Source organism: Carcharodon carcharias, chromosome 20, assembly GCF_017639515.1.
Source record: "Carcharodon carcharias isolate sCarCar2 chromosome 20, sCarCar2.pri, whole genome shotgun sequence".
NCBI classification, from domain to species: Eukaryota; Metazoa; Chordata; class Chondrichthyes; order Lamniformes; family Lamnidae; genus Carcharodon; species Carcharodon carcharias.
In genome coordinates, this window is record NC_054486.1 from 9,989,020 (window position 1) to 10,015,627 (window position 26,608).

The 26,608-nt window shown below is 42.1% G+C and overlaps 1 protein-coding gene and 1 long non-coding RNA gene across 4 annotated transcripts in view; one reads left to right on the forward strand and one right to left on the reverse strand.

Annotated features, from left to right (window-relative positions):
• Positions 1 to 179: 179 nt before the first annotated feature.
• Positions 180 to 2,073, forward strand: LOC121292848. Its single transcript, XR_005946344.1, has 2 exons — positions 180 to 1,511; positions 1,554 to 2,073. It is a non-coding gene; the product is annotated as an uncharacterized LOC121292848 (long non-coding RNA).
• Positions 2,074 to 5,602: 3,529 nt separating this feature from the next.
• fmn1 (formin 1) overlaps positions 5,603 to 26,608 on the reverse strand; it is a 377,136-nt gene continuing 356,130 nt past the window's right edge. For all 3 annotated transcript variants that reach the window (XM_041214614.1, XM_041214615.1, XM_041214617.1), the window contains 2 exons: positions 16,870 to 16,951; positions 5,603 to 9,569 (listed from right to left, as the gene is read on the reverse strand). In XM_041214614.1, coding sequence (XP_041070548.1) covers positions 9,525 to 9,569; positions 16,870 to 16,951 — 127 coding nt within the window. In that variant the 3' untranslated portion in view covers positions 5,603 to 9,524. The remainder of the gene's footprint in view (positions 9,570 to 16,869; positions 16,952 to 26,608) is intronic.

The following is a 26,608-nucleotide window of genomic DNA, read 5'->3' on the forward strand; positions in this document are numbered from 1 at the left end:
AGTAGTCCAGCGACCCAGGTTAATGTTTTGGGAACATGGGGGTTCAAATACCACCATGGCAGCCGGTGAAATTTGAATTCAGTTAATAAATCTGGAATATAAAGCTAGTCTCAGTAATGGTGACCATGAAACTATCATTGTCATAAAAATCTAACTGGTTTGCTAATGTCCTTTAGGGAAGGAAATCTGCCATTCTTACCCAGTCTGGCCTAGCAAGTTCAGTTCAAGGACAATTCGGATGGGCAACAAATGCTGGCCTTGCCAGTGACGCCCACATCCCCATTTAAGAATAAAGAAAAGAAAGTCGAGATTTTCATCTTAAGTAAGTTACTCTGAGGAGGTGGGAAATGGAACCTAGCAGCTTCCTCACAGTGAGAATGAAGGTCATCCTCTGGCTTCTTTCAGGCTGTAAACAGCATATCTCAGAACATCCCACTTGTTCTCTCAGATATACTCAGTACAAACACCTGGTGAATGACAAAAATTAGATTTGCAGATGATGAAGCACTTGTAGCAAGCACAAAAGAAAGATTATAAGAACTAGCAGGTAGACTAGTAACAGCAGGCATGAACTTTGGAGTGAAACGAAACATTAGCAAAAGTGATGCATATCTCAATCACCAAGAAATATTCATATATTCATAGAAGAGAACTAGAACAGGTAAAAGAATTCAAGTATTTAGGAAGCATACTATCTGCAGACAGGACATGCAATAAAGAACTAAGAATAAGGGTAGCAATGGGAAAAGCTGCATTTGGTAAGAAGAGACAGTTGCTAACTAGAAAACTGAATAAATTACTCAAAAATCAACTTGTAAAGAGCTGGCTTTGGAGTGTTGTTTTGTATGTATGAGAGACTTGGATCTTATGGAAAGAGACCAACCTGCTAGATAGATTTGAATGTGGATTTGGAAGGGAATGGAGGGGATCAGTTGGACGGAAAAATGATGAATGCTGAGCAGAGTGAATTAACAAAGAAATTTGCCGAATGTAATTAAGAACAGAGTCTGGGTAAAGCACATCTTAACAGGAAACGGGCTAGTAAGAGACATTATGGAGGTAAGATTTCAAGGAAAAAGAGAATGAGGAAGGAAGAGAATATCAATGTTGGATGGCTTGAAAATTTAAGGGAGTTATTGGCAAATGAAAAGACTGGCACAGGATAGAGAGAGTGGAAAGACAATGAGGCAAGGGCCCACCTTCAGGCAGAGTACACATGATGATGAATGACAAAAACAAAGTAAAAATAAGAGTTAGCGATGAACAACTGGGATTTTTGTTCTGGTAATGGTAGATTGGTCTTCATTTTAGAATAAAAGTATTAAGTTGTCCAAGTTTTATTACAAAATAAAAGTTATTCATAACAGTACAATGGTCTTTATTTAGCTAATGATTGTTCACATTGGAAGAGTGCAGTCAAATCTCTGGTCTCTGCATTGCACAATAGAATGTTGAACACTGTAGACTCAAAATAATATTAGTTAAGTTGAGGTTTGATGAAATGAGTTTGGGTTTGATGTCATTGAAACCATTTTCGAACTTTGAGCAGTGAGTTTTGCTAAAATGCTTGAAAGAAATTAGAAGCCAATGCATTTCTTCCCAACCCTCCTGAGGTTTGCGAAGGATGAACTGTTAAAGGAAGTGGGGAGAACCATTGCACTCTTATTTGACTGCACAACCCTGGAAAGCTTACACAGCTGTGGAGTTATATACTCAGTGTGAATGCAATGCAGCTGATTGGCCACGCTGTTGGTCCTATAGAGTATAAACATTTCAGCTGTGATCGGTGTGGCCAGGCATCATTAGTAGCAATTAATTAGTTTGAGTCAATAATATTAAACAATGAGCACTGCATGTATTTATGCTTACTTGTGCACTGTAATTACTGTACTCATTTTATGGCATGTACTGCAGGTTTTTGATGAGCTAGCTTATCTTCAGCGCCTCATCCAGTTATGGTAAGCAAAACTAAGAAGTCATAAAGATTTTGTAATTGAACAGAATCAGATTTCACTCCAAGCGTTTTATATGCCATGTTAACTCTTAGTACACAAATAAAAACTACCTTCCTAAGTACTGTGCTCCATTTTATTCTCACTAGGAATTTGCTCCTTGCTGTGATTTTAATACATTGCTCACTCCTGTGGTTTCTCTCCATCATAAAATGTACTTAATTAACGACTAAAGGGCTTAAACCCATCATTCACTGAGGGTACTTCAAAACACATCTTATAACTGTCCATGAATCAAGTATGGCTAGTACATGTACTTTTTGGTAATTAAATCAAAGATTTTTACATGTTCAACAGTCAATTCATTCAAGAAAATTAAGAGTGATGCATGTAGTCAGCATTACAAAAATGTTCAGCATTGTCAACTGTTAATTTTTGAACTCTTAATACAACTTAATAAAAGGATCTCTACAGAGATGAAGTTTTATTGAAAAATGCAGTGATTAAAATTTAAATGAATCAAAATATCTCAGAACAATACTATACTTAAATGATTCTCCTTCACAGATATTTTGAATGACTTACACAGATTCACCCAACACATCATTACAGCACTTACACAGACTCACCCATCACATCATTACAGTACTCGCACAGACTCAACTATTACAATACTTACACAGACTCACCCATCAGATCATTACAGTACTTACACAGACTCACCCATCACATTACAGTACTTAGGCAGACTCAACCAGCATATTTTTACAGTGCGTACAGAATCACCAATCATATTATTAGAGTACTTACAGACTCAGTCATCATACCATTACAGTACTTATACTGACTCGCCCATCACATCATTATCATACTTACACAGGCTCACCCATCACATCATTACAGTACTTACACATACTCACCCATCATATCATTACAGTAGTTACACAGACTCACCCATCACATCATTATCATGCTTACACAGGCTCACCCATCACATCATTACAGTACTTACACAAACTCACCCATCATATCATTACAGTACTTACACAGGCTCACCCATCACATCATTACAGAACTTAAACAGACTTTTTATTCCGTTACAGGATGTGCACTTCGCTGGCTAGGTCAGCATTTATTGCGCATCTCTAATTGCCCTTGAGAAAATGGTGATGAGCTGCCTTCTTGAACTGCTGCAGTCCATGTGGTGTGGGTACACCCACAGTACTGTTAGGAAGGGAGTTCCAGGGTTTTGACCCAGTGACAGTGAAGGAACGGCGATATATTTCCAAGTCAGGATGGCGAGTAGTTTTGAGGGGAACTTCCAGGTGGTGGTGTTCCCATCTGCCTGCTGCCCTTGTCCTTCTAGATGGTAGTGATTGTGGGTTTGGAAGGTACTGTCTAAGGAGCCTTGGTGAGTTCCTGCAGTGCATCTTGTACATGTACACACTGCTGCTACTGTGCGTCGGTGGTGGAGTGAATGTTTGTGGACTCAACCATCACATCATTACAATACTAACAAAATAAGTGTACAGATTTTATTAGATTCCAATAAAGTCATCACTATTAGTGGAAAACATTCTCCAGAAAGCGTAATACCCATTTAATCCTCTTAATTTATAAGAATTAGATTTGACTTAGTTGAAACACAATTAACAGAATACAGAAAAACAGGTTTGATGAAGGTAGCAAACGCAGACCTGAGCTTATGACTTAAAAATGCCCTCATCATCACCAAATAGGAAAGACTGGCTGACATCAATTTTCGGATATTTTGAATTCAAAAGGTCTTATGTCAACGTGTCTCAACTGGAGCATTTATGCTAGCACCGCGTATTAAAAAAAATGTGGAGCTGTTTGATAGGCTTTTGAAGTTTGGACAAGTATGTGTGCTGAGCTGATTTCACTTTATGCACCTATTCTGTTTAACATTAGGTTTCAAATATTAGAACTTCTCCAAGCTGAAAGCTTAAACTCTTAGCCAAACCTACAGGCTCCCAGGTCACTTACAAGTTCAGTGGCCCGTTCTGGGCCTCTAATTTGTATTGCTAATGTCGACATGTCTTTTTGAAGTCATAGAAGGTACTTGCACATGCCAGATGATCTAATGATGCAGGCTCCTAGTAATCATTTTAGATCAGCCAATTTCCAATTACTTACTGAAACCAAGCAAAATCATGACAAAAAGTTTTACGCAAGTTTACTTTCCAATTCAGAACCATATATCAAACATTCACTACGCTCTTTTCAATCTTACCTGAGTGTTCTTCAAAATATTTTACCACAGTGATTTTGCTCAGATTTTGAGAAGAAAGTAGTCACTTTTCTGTTCATTTTCATCATGTTCCTAAAGTGTTGAACTTGCTCTCATTAGGATGATCAAGTTGAACATATTGATAGGCAAAATCATCCAGGACTAATTACACGAAAAAATGTTGTGTGAAAAATAATATTCACCATGTCAAATATGCTACAAAAAATCAATGATTTTCAATAAACTATTCTTTAGCTGTGATTACAATACGTTCAAGCATAACACATTCAATCTGTCATCATTTTACTGTCAATCCCCATTCATTTCAATTTTATGAACTGCAATTCATCTTTATGGAACAGAAAAAAGGCCTGGAAGGAAGGAAAAATGATTAGGATTGGGGATTATTTCTAAAACATTTCCATATTTTTTGCATTCTCTAAACAGCACTGTGTAAATCTGATCAACAAATGTTTGTAACATCTGATTGTCTCCATCAAGCTGTAAAAATTACTATTTTGATGAGGCACTTTCAGATTTAACCTTAATATACTTTATAATAAGCATACATAATAATCAATCTTAAGGTTCATTATCCTTTACTTGGGACTTCAAATCCATATTCCTTTGTCAACCATAACAAGCATAAATCGATAAACATCGATTGTAGCAAAATTGATCATTTTATTTTAAAGTGCAATAAGAAACATCTACAGACAATGTTTTTGATGGAAAGGACTAAAGTCTGGTAGGAAAATTTCGTGACAGTCATAAATCCAAGATTATTTCTTGTGAAAACAAAACACAACTTGCACTACATTGTTTATGGATACCAGTACATTTCTTTTATATAAGACAAGGAAGGTGTGGATCTTCCCAACAGTGAAATCCTGATCTCGATTCTGTTAACTTTAGAAGCATTATCCTGCTCAAACATGTCACACCAGTTTCATAAACATTCTACTAGTTTGCATAAAAAGATTAAAAGCAATAGCAGCAAAACAGAGCAGTATTATTGAACAGGACACATATTTGCACACTCAGTCAATAATAGACAATTATCTTCTCTGCCTTATGGATTAACATCATAAAATTGTTTATAAAGAACAGGTTTACTATTTTGCCCCACTTGGCACATAGAGGAAATCTTTGTCCAATGTTGCAAAATAATTCACAGATTACAGTGATTATGCGTTGGATTATTAGTGTTCTACATTTCAACATCAAGATTCCTTTAAACAATGTAGTATGAAATTGTGTTTGCAAAGACCTAGAATTTTGTCCCACTTTCTTTGGTAATGAAATGGATGCTCTATTATCTCTTGCAGTTGATAATATTTTCAGGAACTGGTGCATTTGAACTGAACTTTCATGCTTTAATAAAGAACGGCAAACATTCTGCAATTAAATACAGCTTTAATGAAGTTTAAAGAAAATATCCTTTACTTTACTGCACAATGTTAATTCTACTTCTTTGAATTAATAAAAATAACACCTTTTCATCAATAAACTGTATATTTCATATAGGAAATTAATAAATAACTGGTATAACAGGTGAAAAAGAAAGATGCAATTACATTGATTAAAGGAATATGCTCATGCCTCTTTACTTAATTGATGAAATGGATTTCACTACCGTCACTAAACTTAAATCTACCAAAAAATAGCAAAGACATTTTGCTTTTTATACCATACACTTCATTCACAATTTTTGCTTCATGTTGGGGTGCAGGGTTCCTTGGGCACTGAACCAGTGTGTGATTCAACTGGTCATTTTTTAAGTGCAAGCCCAGGCAGTAAATGATAGCAGGTTACAAGGGGTCAATGAGCAACATCATAGTTGAGCTCAGACCTGCTCTGACATTCCAGAAGGGGTCACCATTTAGCAATCATAAGTGGCAGCTCAGGCTAATAATCCCCCTTGCCGACCCAAGGACACTTGAAGACTATTGCAGTACCCCTTAGTTAACCTGTCTGCGATCAGTGAACTTAACCCAAGCCATGGATTGAATCTGGGCCTATCATGCTCTCTAAGGTTATCGTGACATCAAACCATGAAGGGAGTTCAGAGACTTTAGCTTGATCTTTAAAGGCTACATAGTGAAAACCTTCACAACTATAACCCTCCATATATTATATTGTTTTGTTAAAATATTTCTATTTTGAATAACAAAAAATACTTGGATATAGTCAAGTGTCCAAATTGACATTTCTATAAAGTACATTGTTAACTCTAAAGGTAGTAACTATCAGATATCAACTTGTTTTATTTCTGATAAATGAATGACACTGTCATGTCATCCTCATGACACACATTCTATACAAAAATACATTAGAAGTTAATGATCAGCAGTAGATTTTGCTGAGCACAATGCAATCAAGTGTTATGTAGATGTATCCGCGTATTTTTCAATCCTATTAAGGGAAGATGGATGCTTTTCCTTTCATATGTTTATTTGCACACATTAATTTGTCATGCAATATATGTCAGCTCTTTAATAATCAAACCATTTTTATGCATGGGCAGTAAAACTGCAGCAGTTAATAATACAATTTCTGACTTTGAATTTGTTAACCGGATATTACATTGATGTGCTAAAGATAAAAAATGTCTTCCTCCCAAATATTAAAGCTGCATTTCCTCCCAAGCATTTTGTTAAGATCAATAGTGTATACCAAAATAAACTTTAAAAAGTTGCACATAAATCCATTTTGGGATTGTAAAATACAAAGTATAATGAATTGAATGTAGTTATTGCTTTCTATCTCTATATTTACACTTCACTTTTTACTGTCGCCATTTCCCTGCACTTCAGAGAATTCAAAACAATGTCTGCCTTTCTAAGAACTAAGTCAAACATTTAATATTAACTCGTTTTGGTCAGAACTTATTGATTAAGTCAGGTCTGCAGCTTAACAGAAAATGAAGTATAACTGAAAGTACTCTTTTAAAATATTTTAAAATAATATTTGGTATATTTGAATAACAATTCAAATGATAGCCTTCTTAATATTCTATAAGAATTACTGCAAAATCTATGGATGATGGGGCTTTACGGACTCCACGTACTCAAATCCCAGAATGTAAACAGTGAATTGTAAGGGCTATTTCAAAAATATTGTGGATCTTATACAGGTTAGGGTAAGTTTACAATACAACTGACATCAGTTTGTTGGATGCTGAATAGGATGTCACAATAATAATACTTCTTGCATATGCAGAAGATAGAGATCCCAAGTAAATTGAAGATGTTCATGAAACTGAGAATGGTATTGAAAAGAATAAGACTAACGGGGTTTAAGTCACTAAGAGTAAAAGGAAGGCAGGGAGAACAGGAATGACATGCTGTGCAAAGACAGTATATTTGAGGATTTAACACAAATTTTTGACAGCGGCAAATTTGGTGTCTCCAAACTATAGCTTTCTCCTCATGGGTGCTAGTACAAGATGAAACAATCCTAATTTACACTTGCCAGACTTTAGATCCTACAAGTTGTGATTATCTTTCACTGTTGCCAGAAGACAAACTGGAGTCCTGTCCTGCCGAGGATAGGGCACCAACCAGACTAACAGCCATGAAGCAAACTTTTATGGGAAAGGCAGGCAAAAGCCCAGCTTCCCTGAGATGGAGAAACAGCAAGGCAATTGGGTATTGGGGCAGCGAGGCAATCGCTGGCAACCAGCCAGACCTCAGACCTTGCGGTATATCGTGGTTGTTCAAAATGTGAGTGAATGTTCAAGTCTGTTAAATATCATGTAACTGCTGGCAATGACACTGCTCCTCAATACTAACAGGAAAATCAATTCTGATGTACTTTTTGAAGTTGAATGATCTCTTGGCAGAGATGAAAGAAAAATAAACACCCGCTGGGCATTGCTGTGTTTCAGTTCCAAGTCACTTTTTTTTTGTGCTGAATCTTTTACTAAGTTTGCCTTTGTCTTGTTTTTCTAATAGGTTTCCATCTGTGCACCAGACACTTTGGGCAGGATTTCGACCTCGGTGTGTGGCCAACACGCTGGAGCATAAAATAGCGTACGATAACGTCGGGCAAGTGTCCCGATGCCATCGCGCACTCGTGTGGTATCTCGGTCGGCGGGTGCTCGGGGGAGTGGGGCAGTGCGCCCGCCGGCAATTAAAGAGGCCTGTTAAGGCTGTTAAAGTTTCAATTCGCGGTGTTATTCCGCTGCCCGTCCAACGTTACGGTTGGCGGGTGGGTGGGTGAATCGGCCAGGCGGCCTTTGCATTGTTGAGGAAACATCGTCCAAGGGCTGGATGAGGTTTCCGAGATTAATTAAAAAAAAAGATTAAAATGTGTGGACGTAATTTTCGCCATCCATATGTGGAGGTGGCTCATTCTGACGCGTGGACGTTGTTTCCGGATTTAACATTACGTTTGTATTGATTTTAAATTCGTCAGCTCCCTGAGGCAGCTCTTTGCCTTCAGGGAGATTTCTTTCTGCGCCCTCCCGCGCCAGCGCTGACTTCAATGCTCTCCCTCCTCCCGCCCCCTACCCCGACAGCGCTGAGCTTTTCAGCGAGCGCTTCACGTTGGCTGGCCATTAACTGGCGAGCCAGCGTGAAATCACGGTGGTGGTGGTGGGCTGGGGGTGGGGGGGTGTGCCGATCGTGGCTGGCAGCTCATTTCCCGGCCGCTTCCGGGTCCGCTGACCGCGCCTGCACACCGAGGTCCAAATCCTGCCCTTCATTTAATGTAAGGCAATGTGCATTGTACTGAGGGATATGTTACAGATTTGGTTTGCGTTAATTTGGTTTAACAGGTTTTGTGGCATGTTATAATGAGGTGTTGGAAGGATTGAACAGAATATACAACTTAAAAACAATTTACATTATTATTGAATTTTTGAGCAGCTAGAACTCTAAGGTTTCAACATTTGGTCAAATTTTCAAGAACTTTGTGGCTAGTCCAAAGTGTTGTCTTGTAGTGCAGCGTTTTGGAATAGGCTGAGGCTCCAAGAGAGAATATCTTTCTGAAGAAACAGCACATCGAACTTTAGATTCCAGGACCCCATTGCTGGATTTTCAATAGCAATCAGACACAACTTTAACTTAAGCATCCAAATCTCACTTGTGTGAGGGCAGAACACATACATCCTGTGCCAACTATAACCAAGAATGTATTACTGCCTTTTGAAATGAATGAAGGTGCTTTTGATGTCATCCTGGAATTAGAAACCTCCTTGGTGGGTTGACATTGGGATGTGAGCAATGTGAAGATGTGTAGGTCTTTCAAGAAACATCCTCAAATTTTGACTGCATGAAAGAATCAAGTCACAGGGTTCTTTTTCTTCCAGGCTTCCTTCAGTTTGTGGTAACACTCGCCTCCCTTTGGCGTAGTCTTTCTTTCTGTTTTGTAAAACAAACAAAAAGCTGGTTGTCATTTACAGCTCTGGGTCTTCAACTCTGTGAATTCCAAAATCCACATGAATTTAATGGACTGGGTTATTCAGTCAGCTTTGAAAAAGGTTACATTTAAAATCCAAGACTAGAAAATTGCCTCTCAACTTGCAGCTGGATTTTCGTCTAAAAGTAATTACTTTTCATTTTTGTATTACTCATCTGTTATTTGTCTTTTACATTTTGTACTTATATTAAGACCAGGGAAGGAACACCCATCATTGTGATCCACTCCAAACTGGAGCAGCAAACTCTCAGTGTCAGTGGTCCCTTGAGACTGCTCACACTGGGGACTTATCAGACTACAATTTTTGTCTTTACATTGCCAAAATATGGTGGGAGTCATGCCTAGCACAAGGGAAGATGGTTTTGGTTGCTGGAGACTAATCATCCTAGACCCAGGACTTTGTTACTGGAGTTCCTCAGGGTAGTGTCCTAGGCTCAATCATCTCCAGCTGCTTCATCAATGACATACCCTCCACCATGTAAGGTTAGAAGTGGGGACGTTTATTGATAATTGTACAGTGTTTAGTACCAACTCCTCAGATAATGAAACAGTTTGTGCCTACAAGCAGCAAGATCTGGACAATATTCAGGCCTGGGATGGTAAGTGGCAAGTAATATTTGCACCACATATGTGCCAGGCAATGACCATCTCCAAAAAGAGAGAATCCAACTATCTCCCCTTGACAATCAAGGTCATTACCGTTGCTGAATGCCCCACCATCAATAAACAAGCTTGATTGGCACCCCAACCATCACCTTAAACACTTACTTGCTCCACCACCGGTGCACAATGGCAGCAGTGTGTACCATCTACAAGATGCACTGTGGTAACTTGCTAAGGTTCCTTTGACACACCTTCCAAACATGTGATCTCAACCATCTAGAAGGACAAGGGCAGCAGATAGATGGGAACATCACCACCTGCAAGTTCCCCTCCAAGTCACTCACCATCCTGACTTGGAAATATATTGCTGTTCCTTTACTGTCACTGGTTCAAAATCCTGGAACTCCCTTACTAACAGCACCGTGGGTGCACTTACACACAGGGACTGCAGCGGTTCAAGAAAGCAGCTCACTACCACCTTCTTGAGGGCACTTAGGAATGGGCAATAAATGCAACCATTTGCCACCATCACTGCTGGATCACCACTGCAGTTGGTGTCTGGGACATTATCTATAAGGTATGATTCGGCGAGTATGACTATGTCAGGCTGTTGTTTGACTAGTCTGGGGGACAGCTCTCCCAATTTTGGCACAGGTCCACAGATGTTAGTAAAGAGGACTTTGCAGGGTTGACAGGGCTGAGTGTGCTGTTCTCATTTCTGGTGCCTATGTCAGTGCCAGATGGTCCAACATGTGTTATTCCTTTTGGACTTTTCTGTAGTGGTTTGGTACAACTGAGTGGCTTGTGAGGCCATTTCAGAGGGCAATTAAGAGTCAACCACATTGCTCTGGGTCTGGAGTCACATGTAGGCCAGACCTGCAGGTAAGGATGGCAGATTTCCTTCCCTAAAGGGCATTAGTGAACCAGATGGGTTTTTACAATGATAGTTTCACTGAGGCCTTCAATTCCAGATTTTTTTAAATGAATCAATTAAATTAATTAATTGAATTTAAATTCCGTGGCAGGATTTGAACCCATGCCCCCAGGGCATTAGCCTGGACCTCTGGGTTACCAGCTCGGTGACTTTACTACGTGACTGTCTCCCATATTTGACTGCAGTCCATAATGTACCGGGCACAAGAGAAGGAAGCCACTTCAGGGAAGCAGGAACTGTTTCATTGTGGTTGTCCAGGACAAAATGAGTAGTGGCAAGCTGTTTGAGGTGGTGGTAACTTTAACAGCCACTGTCACACAATGGTTATTGGGCCAGGGGGCAGCAGGCCCTGATGGAGGAGGTGAAAAGATCAGCGACAGTCTGTCTGCAGAAACACAGCCTCCTCACTCAAATGCAGGAAAGTGATTCTTAGCCTAGGGAGTCCGTGGGCTGGGTAAGGCTTTTGAGTGATAACCCCCCACCTCACCTCCTGTCTTCAACAACCTCACCTGTTGCTAACCTGACATTCGAGGTTACTGCTACTCATCTTCCTCAAATTTTATTTTCCACTCAAAGCAATGAAGAAAAAATGGCACCCGTGATAAACTGTGAGACTTAATCAGATAAAGACCAAAAAACAGCAACAAGCAATCCCCACGCTCAACAATCCCCAAGAAATCTATTAGGTGTGATGGGACAAATTAAGTGCATGCTTAATTTGAGTGCCTGGAGTGGAGTAACTCCTATAAGCAGCATGCCAGTCAGTGCCTGAGGTCAATTCTGCGAGGGTTTACTCAGTGGATTGACTGTGGGGCTGTACGCTTCTGACCCACCCAGTTAAAACTGCGGTGGAGTCTTAATTACATCATACAGCCCAAGTTTGCATGCATTCACAAGGGCACCCTCTTGCTTCCAGTGGGCACCTCAAATATTGACATTACAGCACGTTTGCAGCAGGAACTGGGTGATAAGTGAAACCGCTTGATTTTTACAATGCCTCTCCCAAGTCTTGTCCCACTGTCACCAGCCAGTTTGGTTAAAATTGACCCAAATAATGCACTTCTTATAAAATAAAGTGACACTACAGCATAATTGCCATGTTGATTTTAACTCTTCCCATTAGTAGGCTGATTCTAGACTCCATGCAATGCTCCAAATCATTTGTGGCACAGACTGTCCATTATCAAGCACATGCTCAAACCCTGGAGGGTGTTTTACCCGCATTTAGTCACACACAGAAGTATTACAAATTCCAAAGTTCTAACAGTTTACCTTGATTATCCATACGGGGCTATAATTAACTAGAACATTCCGTAACCAAGGAAAATCAGTTCCATAACATTTGCTTATGTTCCCAAAACTGTTTAGCACACGATGCAGTACAATTAGACAGCTATTTAATTCAAAGCCAGTGGATAAATTTATATAATCCTTTAACATTAACAGGCCAAGATAATTGCTTGCAACCTGACAGATATCCAAACAGAACTAAGTGGGAAGTAAAACTCGCATCATGGAAAAGGCAGCATCATTTAGGACTGTCCTGGAAACGGGCCTACTTCAAGGAAGAAAAGGTTGAAAAGATTAGCATTTATATTGTGTCTTTCACAACTTCGGAACGCCCTAAAGTACCAGATAGTCAATAAAGTTTTGTGTTTGAATTGTAGTCACTGTTGTCATGTATGTTAGCTCTGCACACGTGGGCATTAAACTGCAAACTGATCAACGCCTTGAACTGGGATGAGATATCGCATTGCTGAAGTACCTCAATCTGCCTTGTAGCGTATACCATGGGCAGAATATTACGCTCGACATGTGGGCGCGCACCCGACACGCCCGAGCGCAAAATGAGAGTCAGTTGCGCGCCTGCCGATAATTAAAAGGCCTATTAAGGCCATTAAGCTAATTAAATTCAAATCTACACTACCCGTCCAACCTAACGATAGGCAGGCAGGCGAAATGGTCAAGCAGTCTTTACATTTTTTTAGTAAACCTCATCCACAAGCGGGATGAGGTTTCCTAAAGCAAATAAACATTAAATAAAAACTTCATTTTGGAATTAAAAACATGTCCCATCTCATGTGACAGAGATTACATTTTTACTGCCTTTATTAATTTTTTTAAAAAGCGCTTCAATCTCCCTGAAGCAGCTCTGTGCCTCAGGGAGACTGAAGCACGTTCTCGTGTGCACGCGCAAACCGCTCGCTAGGCCCGGTTCTCTCTCCTCCCCCTGCCCGCACACGCAGCGCTCAGGATAAGGGGCCAATCGCTTAGGGCTGAGGTGAAAATAAATTTCTTCATTCAGGGGGTTATGCATCTTTGGAATTCTCTACCCCATGTTCATTCCCAGATTCTCCATTGTTGAATATGGTTAAGATTGAGATAAACAGATCTTTGGCTTTTGTTGAATTCTCTACCCCATGTTCATTCCCAGATTCTCCATTGTTGAATATGGTTAAGATTGAGATAAACAGATCTTTGGCTTTTGTTGAATTCTCTACCCCATGTTCATTCCCAGATTCTCCGTTGTTGAATATGGTTAAGATTGAGATAAACAGATCTTTGGCTTTTGTTGAATTCTCTACCCCATGTTCATTCCCAGATTCTCCATTGTTGAATATGGTTAAGATTGAGATAAACAGATCTTTGGCTTTTGTTGAATTCTCTACCCCATGTTCATTCCCAGATTCTCCATTGTTGAATATGGTTAAGATTGAGATAAACAGGTCTTTGGCTTTTGAGAGAATCAAGGGATATGGCGAACAGGCAGGAAAGTGGAGTTGAGGCTGAGAATCAGCCATGATTGCACTGGATGGTGCAGCAGGCTTGACAGGCTGAATGGTCCTACTCCTGTTCCTAAATACAGGTCATTGAGTCATAGAGGTCTACAGCACAAAAAAAGGCCCTTCAGTCCATTGAACCTGCGCCGGTCAAACCAATACCTAACTATTCGAATCCCATTTTCCAGCACTAGGCCCATAGCTTTGAATACCATGGCATCGCAAGTGCCCATCCAAATACTTCTTAAATGTTATGAGGGTTTCTGCCTCTGCCACCCTTTTCAGGCAGTGAGTTCCAAATTCCCACCGCCCTCTCTGGGTGAAAAAATTCTTCCTCACATCCCCTCTAAACCTCCTGCCCCTTACCTCAAATCTATGCCCCTTAGTTATTGATCCCTCCACCAAGGGGAAAAGTTCCTTCCTGTCTACCCTATCTATTACCCTCATAATTTTATACACCTCAATCATGTACCCCCTCAATCTCCTCTGCTCATTATCAGAACTGTTCTGATGAAGAGCCATACGGACTCGAAACATCAACTGTATCCCTCTCCGCAGATGCTGTCAGACCTGCTGAGTTTTTCCAGGTATTTTTGTTTTATTGTGGTAAATCTCCTCTGTACTCTCTCTAGTGCAATCACATCCTTCCTATAATGTGGATTCCAGAACTGCTCGCAATACTCTAGCTGTGGCCTAACCAGCATTTTATACAGTTCCAGCATAACCTCCCTGCTCTTATATTCTATGCCTTGGCTAATAAAGGCAAGTATCCCATATGCCTTCTTAACCACCTTATCTACCTGTCCTGCTACCTTTAGGGACCAGTGGACATGCACTCCAAGGGCCCTCTGATTCTCGGTACTTCCCAGGGTCCTACCATTCATCATGTATTCCTGTGTCTTGCTTGTTCTGCCCAACTGCATCACCTCACACTTATCCGGATTAAATTACATATGCCACTGATCAGCCCGTCTATATCCTCCTGTAATCTAAGGCTATCATCCTTATTATTTGCCATCCCACCAATTTCCTTGTCATCTGCGAACTTACTGATCAACCCTCCTACATTCAAGTCTAAATCGTTTATATATACCACAAACAACAAGGGACCCAACACCGATCCCTGTGGAACCCCACTGGACACAGAGATCCAGTCACAAAAACATGCCTTGAGCATCATCCTCTGCTTCCTGCCACTCAGCCAATTCTGGATCCAATTTGCCAAATTGCCTTGGATCCCATAGGCTCTTACCTTTGTTATCAGTCTCCCATGCGGACCTTATCAAAAGCCTTGCTGAAGTCCAAGTAGATTATGTCAAATGCATTGCCCTCATCTACACGCCTGGTCACCTCTTTGAAAAATTGAATCAATTTGGTCAGACATGACCTCCCCTTGACAAAACCATGCTGACTGTCCTTGATTAATCCCTGCCTCTCCAAGTGTTGATTAATTCTGTCCCTCAGAATTGCTTCCAACAGTTTCCCCATCACTGAGATTAGACTGACTGGCCTGTAGTTCCCTGGTTTATCCCTTCCTCCCTTCTTGAATAATGGCACCACATTGGCTGCCCTCCAGTCCTCTGGTACCTCTCCTGTAGCCAGAGAGATATTGAAAATTATTGCCAGCGCCCCTGCTATCTCCTCCCTTGCCTCACTCAACAGCCTGGGATACATTTCATCTGGGCCTGGAGATTTATCTACTTTTAAGCCTGCCAGACCACTTAAAACCTCCTCCCTTTCTATGCTAATTTCTTTAATTATATCACAGTCCTTCTGCCTGATTTCCATACCCATGTCGTCCCTCTCACTTGTGAACACTGACACAAAGTATTCATTCGGAACCGCACCTACATCTTCCGGCTCCACACACAAATTACCGCTATGGTCCTTAATGGGCCCTACTCTTTCCCTAGTTATCCTCTTACTCTTAATATACTTGTAAAATAACTTTGATTTTCCTTTATTTTACCTGCCAATGTTTTTTCATGTCCCCTTTTTGCTCTCCTAATTTCCTTTTTAAGTTCCCCCTGCATTTTCTATACTCCTCTAAGGCTTCTGCTGTTTTGAGCCATCGGTATCTGTCATAAGCCTCCCTTTTTCTCTTTTTTTGGGATGCAGATTTCAGGTTACTATCAGAGCAGCCATGATTTTATTAAATCTCATGTTCTTGTGAATTGCTAACCAGTAAAATAGTGTTTCACTATTTACTCACTCAAAACCTATAGGATCCTGAGGGGTCTAGACAGGGTGGATACAGAGAGGATGCTTCCTCTTGTGGGAGAATCTAGAACTAGGGGTCACTGTTTAAAAATAAGATTTAAAACAGAGATGGGGCGAAATCTTTTCACTCAGAGGGTCGTAAGTCTCTGGAACTGCCTTCCCAAAAAGGTGGTGGAAGCAGAGTCTTTGAATATTTTTAAGGCAGAGATTCTTGGTAAGCAAGGGGGTGACAGGTTATCAGGGGTAGGTGGGATGCAGATTTCAAGTTACTATCAGATCAGCCATGATCTTATTAGATGGCGGAGCAGGCTCGAGGGGCTGAATGGCCTACTCCTGCTCCTTGTTCATATGTTTGTAAAACCTTTTCTATTACTGAAAATCTCCATTATCGCTTCCCTTAACCTTTACTGTTGCAGTGAAAAAACCTGACACTTTTACATTTTTTTTCATTCTTGGTCTCATTCTCTGGAATTTTCACTGGGTCCTTTCCAAAGCTTTAATATCTTTCCATAGGAAGAGCTCAGACTGCATGTTTCATACAAATGTAAAATCAATGTCTCAATATGTCAAATTTACATATAAGTTAGTAGGATATTGTTATTTTGTTGGATAATTTTGAATTTTTAGTACCTTATCTGAGTGCCATAATCATCATCAAATATCATCACGAACAAAGATAAAGATTACTTGTCATAACAAGCTTACCAGGCTGGTAGGGTTTGTTTTCTTTGTTTCGACTTTCTTTTCTGAAGTTATCTTCTTTACAGATTGTTGAGCCTCCTTCAACCTGAAATAAGTTCAGAAGAAACTAGACATTTACTTCAAGTTATTGTCTATATTTTAATGAACTATGGTGGAATTTTTCAATTCATGGTTGATAGCCAAATTGTAAATACATACACAGTACGTGTGTTTACAATTTTGCTGCAGGCAATCACCATCTTGCTCCTAAATCATCACAATCCAACTTATTTAGAATTTGAAGCGTTGTGTGCAAACTTGTCATTAAAAACAATAAAATTATCTTTCAGAATCTCAATCAGCCTCAATACATGCTAGATTCAAACCTCAGCTTTTCATTAATCATATTATTCCATTAAACTTTGGGGAATTTGAACTTAGCTGGCAAAGATTGCATTGGGAGAAATGGTATATTGGGACTTCCGCATCCATTGCTTCTTGTGTCCTCCTCAGTTAATGGCATATAAGGTGTAAGCCTGCGTCGCTTTTTCATTGATCCAGACTATGTGGCTCTTGTAAGGTTTATGACATTATATGCAGAATAGTTACAGTCTCAGGAAAGAGTTGTACATTGGGCTATCTAATCCACCTGTCTACAGTACTTTTAGTGTATTAGTGTATTAATATACCAAAGATCTCCTAAACACCTTCGCTACAATTGCTGGGTCCTGTCCAAGAGAAGCCATCTATAGCATCCAGGACACACCACAGCTGCAATGAAATCATTTGACACTTCAGAATTAGATAGGTGAGTTACCTATAGCAGAATCATATCAGATTGAATAAATAATATCCAATTGAATTTGCCCTAGCTCTTTTCTTGTGAAATGGGAATCTTAGCTCTATTTACATTCTAGGATATTAATTACAGTTTACTATGAAAATGATTTAAAATATCAACAATGATTATCAGATAAGCAGATAGAAAATCATAAAATATTCATAAAATTGAGCCCCCAAATACTGGACAATATAAGTTCCATTGATGCAGTGTTAGCTGCATGAATATTAAAAACAGAATACATACTATTAAATGTATCACTCATCAATCCACAGATGACAGACTGATTAAAAGAAAAACGTATAACTAACAGTAACGCTCAAAACTCTTGGTGTCCTCAAATGATGAAGCAAACATGATCAAACTGCCACAAAAACTAGTGGATGTCCTTGCTTCTGCCTTCTGAAATTAGCTAAAGAGTGCAAATAAGAAATTGGTCAAGATTTTTTGGGTTAGAAAGTCTGCAATGAGGTCCATGTCTGTAAAACAGAGTCAGCAAAGTGAACCTGCTGACTTTTACGCTTATGCATGAAAGAACTGTGTGCACCTAAAAGGTGTTTTTGGGGTTCGACATGAACCGGAAAACTTCATAATTTTTGCTTTCAATTTACATTCTTCTCTCACCCTCACGTGATCCATCTCTGACTCTTCTCTTCCTTTCCTCGACTTCTTTATCACCATTTCTGGGGTTGGACTATCGACCAATAACCATTAAAAGCTGACTGGCTCTCACAGTTAACATGCTTATACTTCCTCACATCCCGTTTCCATTCATTCTCCCAGTTTCTTCTTCTCTGTCATATCTTTTCTGGTGGTGCCACCTTCTGTACCAGTGCTTCTGATATGTCTTCCTTTATCCTCAACCTGGTTGACAGGGCCCTCAATTGTGTCCATTTTCTGCACTTCTGTTCTCACTCATTCTTCTCCCTCTCAGAACTATGATAAGTTTCCTCTTGACCTCACCTTCAACCGCACCAGCCTGCATGTTCAATAGATCATCCTCTGCCAGTTCTGCCAACTTCAGCATGATTCCACCACCAAACACATTCTCACCTCTGCAGCCCTGGTCCACTCCTCAGTCACCCTCAATGTCCCCTTCCCTTCCAATGGCACCTTCCAATGCAAGCATAGAAGAGGCATCATCTGCCCTTTTACCTCCTCCCTTCTCATTGTCCAAGGCTCAAACACTCCTTCCTAGCGACACAACAGTGTGCTTGTCAGTCTGTCAATTTAGTATACTGTATTTGCTGCTCATGCTGTGTTCTCCTCTACACCGAGAGACCAGACACAGGTTGGGTTATTGCCTAGTGGAACATCTTCCTTCAGTCTGTAAGCGTGACCCCGAGCTTCTGGTCACTTGTCATTTTAATTCCCCACTCCAGTCCCATTCTGATCTCTCTGTTCCTGGCTTCCTACACTGTTCCAATGAAGCTCAACATAAGCTCAAGGAATGGAACTTCATCATTTAATTAAACGCATTACAGCGTTCTGCGTTCAACAATTTCAGAACATAACCTCTGGCCTAATTTTTTTTCAGATGGAACTGTTGGTGACGATTCTGTTACTCTCATTTACATCTCCCTTGGACATATCCTTTGGTTTCTTTACTTGCTTCATTATCTTCTCTTTTTGCCTTGCACCATCGCCTCTTTAACAAATTAATCTCTCCTGCCTTCAACCCATCGCAGGCTTTCCCTTTGTTCTCCCCTTCCTCCCCCCTTTCCCTGCCAACAGCCCTTGTTTAAAATCCGTTACAACTCTAACTTGGTCATGCTCTGTTGAAAGGTTATCACCCTGAAATTTAAACTCTGTTTCTCTCAATTTGCATATCTGCTAAGTATTTCCAGCATGTTCTTTCTGTGCTTCAGATTTCCAGCACTGCAGTGTTGTGCTATGCACAATGAAATACTTGGTGGATTGGCAGGCCTGCCTGAAAGCTTGTGTGCAAGGTCATGGAGTATGGAAGAGTCCAGCACCAACTTGGCACAGGACTGTGCACACAGAGCTTGGAGCTCATCCTTTCTGACATGGAAATGGTGGCCAACTCTATGAGCACACTTGTGGACCAACCATACTGCAGTGTCTGATAGCCGTTGTCTCAGCTTCCAATGCAACACGCGCAGAGGCCGGCCAATGTCTGAGATCCCCTGCATTGAAAGCCCAGACTTATGTTATGGAAGCTCAGCTTATTGCTTTGCCACCAAGGTCAGGAACATCAATATTCAAAGAGGTTTGTAGGGTGTGCCAGCAGAACAGCAAACTGTTCTCCAACAGGCAACTGGGTAATAGATTACAGATATCCGCTGAGGTCCTGTCCAGGGAAAGTGACAGTGGTTCTGTGGAGTGTGAACCTGCTGTTCCCTCTCAGGATGACAGCATTCACCCTCTCACCACTGCCACTCTGTTAGTGCCCTTTCTGTTGCCTGTCATCCAGCAAGCAGAGACAGCTGCCATCTATACCATGACAGTGCAATCTGAAGTAGGGTCTTCTAGGTCCGGAACTCCTCAAGGTCATCCTGCAAGGCCATCTGCAGTAGCTGGTAGTAAGGGCTGTGCCCTCATAATGACAAGGCTGTGCCACATGCAGCAGACCATAACAAAACTTAACGTGTGCTCTGCCAACTGTCACAGGGTTCCTCCAGACAGTTCAGGCAACAGGAGCATTGGTTACATACGTCAACCATCTGCCCTAATCACATTTCACATGGCAGCATGTCTTTCATTCCATTCCTGCTGCTCGCATGTGCATGTGCATGAATCATGCCATCAGTGGATAGCTCTTGTAGTCCAGTAGTCATACTTAGGTTTGGTGTATGGCTTGAATGGAGATGGCACAGAATGAAGGCATCATGACTGCGACTGGGCATTGACCTGCATAATTCGCAGTCTACGGTCCCACGTCAGCTGGACATTGAGGGAATGGAGTACCTTTTGGTTTTGTCACATCATAAGGTTGAGATGCGATTCCTGCAAAGCAACATGCAGGCAATCAAGACAGCCTGCAGCATGCAGAAATCTGCATTCTTTGTGAGGCTGCATGCTCGCTCTGTATGCTGTTCTCTGGCAAGAATGAAACTTATTCAGCTATTTTTGAGTAGAGACTGTCAGCGATATCCCTGATGCAACTGTAGACAGCAAACTGGACAGCATGTTGCATATATTACCTGCTCCAGGAAGGGGCTCATCACATAAAAGTTCATCGCCACAGTTAACTTTACAGCCACTGGCAATGTCCTGCTCTGAGTTTGCAGTTGCAGCAAGTCGTAGATTTGAGTGAGGAAGCCCTTACTGAAGCGCAGGTATTGCACACGTTGTTCTTTGCTCAAGTTCAGGTCAGATACCTGCTCCCTGATCGTCCTGGATGGATGCAGCTTCCGGCTAAGAGCCCTTCTACACCTCCTTCTCCCACTTCCAGCAGCTTTTCCTGCTCTGTGTTGCCTCTGTTCATTCCCGCTGTTATGCTGCATTCCATGGGGCATGCCTCCTGGTTCATCCATAGCTGAGAGTGACCGGTTTGTGCAGAAGCCTTGAAGTTGTAGACTTTGGCAACTTTCAAGAACTCTACAAAGCACCAAACACTGCAGAATCATAGCAGAAGCATGTTGAAATCAATTAGCAACTAATCTGAAAGTAGTTGATGCTCCTTATAAATAGCACTATTGAGGTTCCTTCCTGCTTCTGAACATGTGTAATGACCAGTGATTAAGAGACAATGTTAGCTGGAGTATGGACTTCCAAAATGGTGACACAGGCATCAAACTTGCTGATTGGTGTCATGATCTGTCTACTGTGCAAACACTATTGCTGCCACCAATATGGTGTCTAACACAGAATATCGTGGTGCCAAAAGAAAGATGGATCAAGGGAGCAATTAAATATTCATAGCTAAATTTCAGAAGCTCATCCAGTTTTATTAAAGCAAGTCAGCAAATCCCACCTTCTTCCAATCATACATAAAGTTTAGGTGGATTATAAACCTCCTACTGATGCGTGCATTGGAATGATTTCCCATTACTGGTTCCAATATCATTTGAATGCATTTGATCCACAGTATAAGTTTCCAAAGTTGATTCAAAACTGAAAACAGATGTAAATGTTCAGATTAAAATTGATTATGTTTGACAAGTGAAGGTATATTTTCATCAGTCACTGGTGTGAAAATTATCATCCAGAATTTTCCTATGTGGTGAGGGAACAATGTCCATCTTTCATTTTGTGTACAGCTGCCCAGAGACTTGCTACAGGCTTCTCACCTCTCACTAGTTATTGGGTTCCAATTGAGTTTGGTGCCATCTACTGAGGGGCCATAGGGCGTCAGTAAACAAAGCATGCAGCACAGAAATTTTTCAACCAGATTGAAGAATCCTCAACAAGTTAAGAAGATGGAAAAGCAGGAAGTTAAAAAAAAAACAGGAAATATAAATTACGTTGAAATGATTGCACAGGAAACAAGATAGCTCAGATGAAAGGTCATTGGCCTGAAAAGTCAACTCTGTTTCTCTCCACAGATGCTGTCTGACCTGCTGAGTATTTCCAGCATTTTCTGTTTTCATTTCCGATTTCTAGTACCTACAGGGTTTTGCTTTTGCGAGTAAAATGCACGTTGGGAAATAAGAGAGGCATAAAATGAGAAAAAACAAGAAACTAAAAACAATTTTAATGCTTATTTTAAAAAAAACCTGCAACATTAATTTTCTTCTAAAGGAACTAGACTCCACACTTAAGAAAAAATAACTTTTCAGGTCCAAAGATGTCATTCAGCAGTAATAATCACTTACACAGTAAAAGCAAAGTTACTCCTAGCTCTAACTTTTTCAGCTGTTTTTTGGAAGAAGCCATTACAGTGATCTCTGTGGTAGTTCATTGAGGCCTGCAGCCTCTCCTTGCCCTTTGCTTGCAGACTGGTGCCCCTCAAGCTATATAACCAATTGTCTCTCTCAAATGGAGAGGCGCCCGTGGCTTTTTTGTTGACTATGGCTAAGTACTTACTTACTCAGTGCTGATACTATTGATGAAGACTGCCATAGTGCAGACTAATGAAAGAGCAAGGTATTACTGTCAAGGTAGCATTTCCACATACAACTGCACATGTGTGGATGTAGGAGTTACTGTCGCTTCTATTCGATACTAACAGCAAGTGTTGACAGTCTCACCTTTATTAATACAGTGAAATCTGGGCCATTATCTTCAAAAATCCTCAAACTGAACCAACTGAAAAACCCACATTTGTAGAATTTCTTTTTGCTGATGATGAAACATTTTCTCTGAATTGTAAAGACACACGCCACTTACTTAATCCCAGGGAACTTAGATAGATGTTGGTGTGAACTAAGGTTTAGGGAGCCCAAATTATGTAGAGGGCTATTGCAGAAATGTAACTACCTAAGACCCCACAGCCTAATAATCATAGAGCAGTGGTAAGCTTCCACTTGCTTATTTAGCTAGCACCACAACACCTATTAGAGCACTGGTTTGCAGTGATAACTCCAGCTGATTGGGAAGAGTTCCAAATATCAATGACAGATCTACACCTCTAACTCCCAGCAGTAAGCCTGACTGCTTGGTTAATCATCACCAGCATCTCAGAGTACCACAAAGCTGTCTCACTCAGGTTTTGGATCACCAAAACCGCCGTAGCAGACAGTCACAGTCCCAATATCTCACCATTAAGACATCGTGACCTCAAAGGGATTACGACTATAAAGGAAACAAAATTAATCTAGAAACATGATTCTCTTCCTCACTCTTTAGGACCGCCCTCCCCCCCCCCACCCCAACAACACCCCGGGTGCAGCACATGGAGGAATATCAGGCAGGTAGCCCACACCTATGTAACGATTGCAGAAAAAAAAGGAGCAGGTTTCTTTAAATTGAAGATGAGTCTCATTGCCTAATTTTCTTCTAAGTTCTTCACTCAAGTTACCCAATGTCCAAACTGAAATAATGGCAAATAAACTACCCTCATAAGTAAAAAGGGTCCAGCAATTATTGATTCATCCCTTCATGGGATTGGGGTATCGCTGGTTAGTCCAGCATTTATTGCTCATTCCTAATTGCCCTTGAGAAGATGCATGAGTACAGGTTAGTACATTATGGGTGGAAGTGTCCTAGATTCGCACAAAGTGCTGTATCGGATGGGGAAAAGGATGTTTTACCCACCGGCCACAAAGACGCGTTTTCATGCCGTATCTTCTCATTCCCAGCGTGTCCCGCCCCATTAATAGTGCATTCCCGGGAAGCACGCTGGATCGCTGGCAGGGCGGCCTCTGATTCCCCCCGTCCCACCGTCACCTCAGGGTGTCAGTAATCCGGGCGTCATATTTAAAGGACACCCCTGTACAGAGCTAGCTCTCTCTATGGGGTCAGAAACTTGTGCAAAGTCATAGCTGCCAAAGGGAGGAAGCATGCTGCCCCCCCAAATTTAGCAACACCTCCTTCAGGCACCTACTAGATGCAGTGGAGGGCTGCCATGAAGTCTTCTACCCTCGCTCTGGGTGAAGATCAGCAAGCAAGGTGACAAATCCAGTGTGGGAGGCAGTGGTCAGTGCCAACGCCCTGCAAAAGAGGACAGCCACCCAGTGCCATTCCACCAGGGTAAGTCCCTCTCAACTCACTCACAAACCCATCACACATCCACAGAGATCTCACTCACTGCCAGTTCAAGGGACATCACCAGTCACTCTCTCACACACACCATCATCTGCCCTGAAGGTTGTGTCCTCATCCTGTCTGTGGCACCACTCACCACCCACACATGCCAGGCATTCTTCTCATGTGGCCTGGCAGGTGTCCTACTTACACTCTCTCCATCACTATTCATGCAGGACAAGCTGGCACTCAACAAAAGGGAGAGGTTGCGGACTGGTGGAGGAGTGCCTGACATCAAGGACCTCACAGACTTTGAAAATAGAATCATCCAGCTGGCTGGCGATGATCTGGACCATTCCTGTACTGATGGTGAGGTTAGTGCTGCTCTACCAAGTGAGGATCCAGCAGTGCAACATCCACCAGACAGCCATGCGGTGAGTGAGTTCCCCTGTTCCACAGTCCCCTGCCAAGCACTAATTATCTCTCCATGCTTTTGCAGACACAACTGGGAAGCAGCTGATGGGGTCCACGAGCCAAGTCTTCAACTCAAGCCCTGAAGGAGCCTCGGAAGAAGAATCTGATGACACCCTCATTGAAGACCTTCCACCAGCGCAGACACACACCTCGGTGGGACCTACCTCTAGAGCAGCCCCGGGGTCACAATCTGGTAAGCACATCGCACTGTCTGATCCACAGCAGGCAGCGGCAGGGTCTTCCCAAGTCTCTGGCACTTGGAGGACCTCTGGAAGCTGAGTCCAAGTCAGATGAGGACCCTCTGGATTTGGTCATACCTCAGTTACTGAAACTGCAAAGGCAAGCTCAGGAACATCAGGAAGAGATGTCTGCTCAACTCCTCAGATTGCAAGGCATGATGGAGGAGTCCATCCATCTTCATTCTGAGGTGATAGCGCCGGCATGCCAATGCACCGAGGTCAACACTGGTAAGGTGCCATGGAGGCCTTGGTCATGAGAGGGGTGTGGGGCAGCTCGATCTCACTCCAGCTACCCCTTCTCCTCAAAGAGTCAGCCAGGGACCCTCGGGCACCCATAGGGAGGAGGATCAGCAGATGTACACCCTGGGGCTACCACCCAGATGACTCTGGAAGCACCCGGCCAATCCGAATCCCCTCTTCCTGTGAACTCAGCAGCTCCACCTTCATAGGTTGAGGAGGGTGCCACTTCAACACAGCAGGATGCCGAATGCAGGCCAGGGCCCTCCAGGTCTCGGCCCTCCAGAGGACGCCTGTCAAGGTCATCACAGACGGGGTGTGGCAGTCAGCAGGCTGCCTCCACCTCCACTGTGGATGTCGGGGGAGCACCAAGACATAGCAGGTTAGGAAGGTTAAGGAAATGTAGTTGCACAGCCTGGATAGGTATGTTAATCTTTTGTACATAATGCTCGCTATTGTAAATAAACTCCCAAGAATGTCTCCCTGCTTATGGCTCCTTGTTCTGATGAGCAGTGTTCATGTCACTCAAATGTGAAACCCCGGCTCCTGCACAAGATAAAGGCAGGTGTCTCGGTCCAGGGCCTCTTCCCTGTGCAGTGTGTAACCTTCAGACTGAAGCGATGGTCCAGCTTCACACTCACTGGGCACATTAGTGATGCCTGCACCTTGATGGTGCTTGTCATTGCTGGCAGAAGTGGGGCTGGCCCTCCATCTCTTCAGCATCTGTGACCGGTGACGCTGTGCTCCCAAAGGGGTCAGGTGCTGAAGGCAGACAAAGGATCAGGTGCATTTAAAGTTTCACGGCTGCGTCTCCATGATACTACCCTGACTGCAGAGCGCAAGTGAGCTGCCCACAGCCAGACAGGAATCAGACATTCATAGAGACAATGTGAAGATCTATGGAGTGTCCTCACTGCATCTTGTCATCATCCTCCAGAAATCTTGCAGCTATGAGGGCCTCCCGAGTGCGCCTACCTTGTCTGGTCAGTGCAATGGCCTCATCGTCAATATTCTCATCTTCGAGGACCTCCTCACTGTCATCCCCTTCAACATCCTCCTCGTCGGAGGCTGTGTGCAGCTCCTCCATCTCCTCCTCAGCCAGGTCCTCCCCCTGTTGCAGCACCAGGTTGTGTAGCATGCAGCAAGCTACAATGATGTGCGACACCCTCGGTGGACTGTATTGCAGTGCTTCACCGGACCTGTCAAGGGACCGGAACTTCATTTTCAAAATGCCTATCGTTTGCTCCACCAAAGTCAGGGTCGTGGCATAATCCTTATTATAATGTCACTGCTGCAGTCTGAGGCCACCACACAAGCATCATCAGCCATGTCCTCTGTGGGCAGCCATTGTCCCTGTGGAGCTAACCCTGCAGCCTCTCTGGAC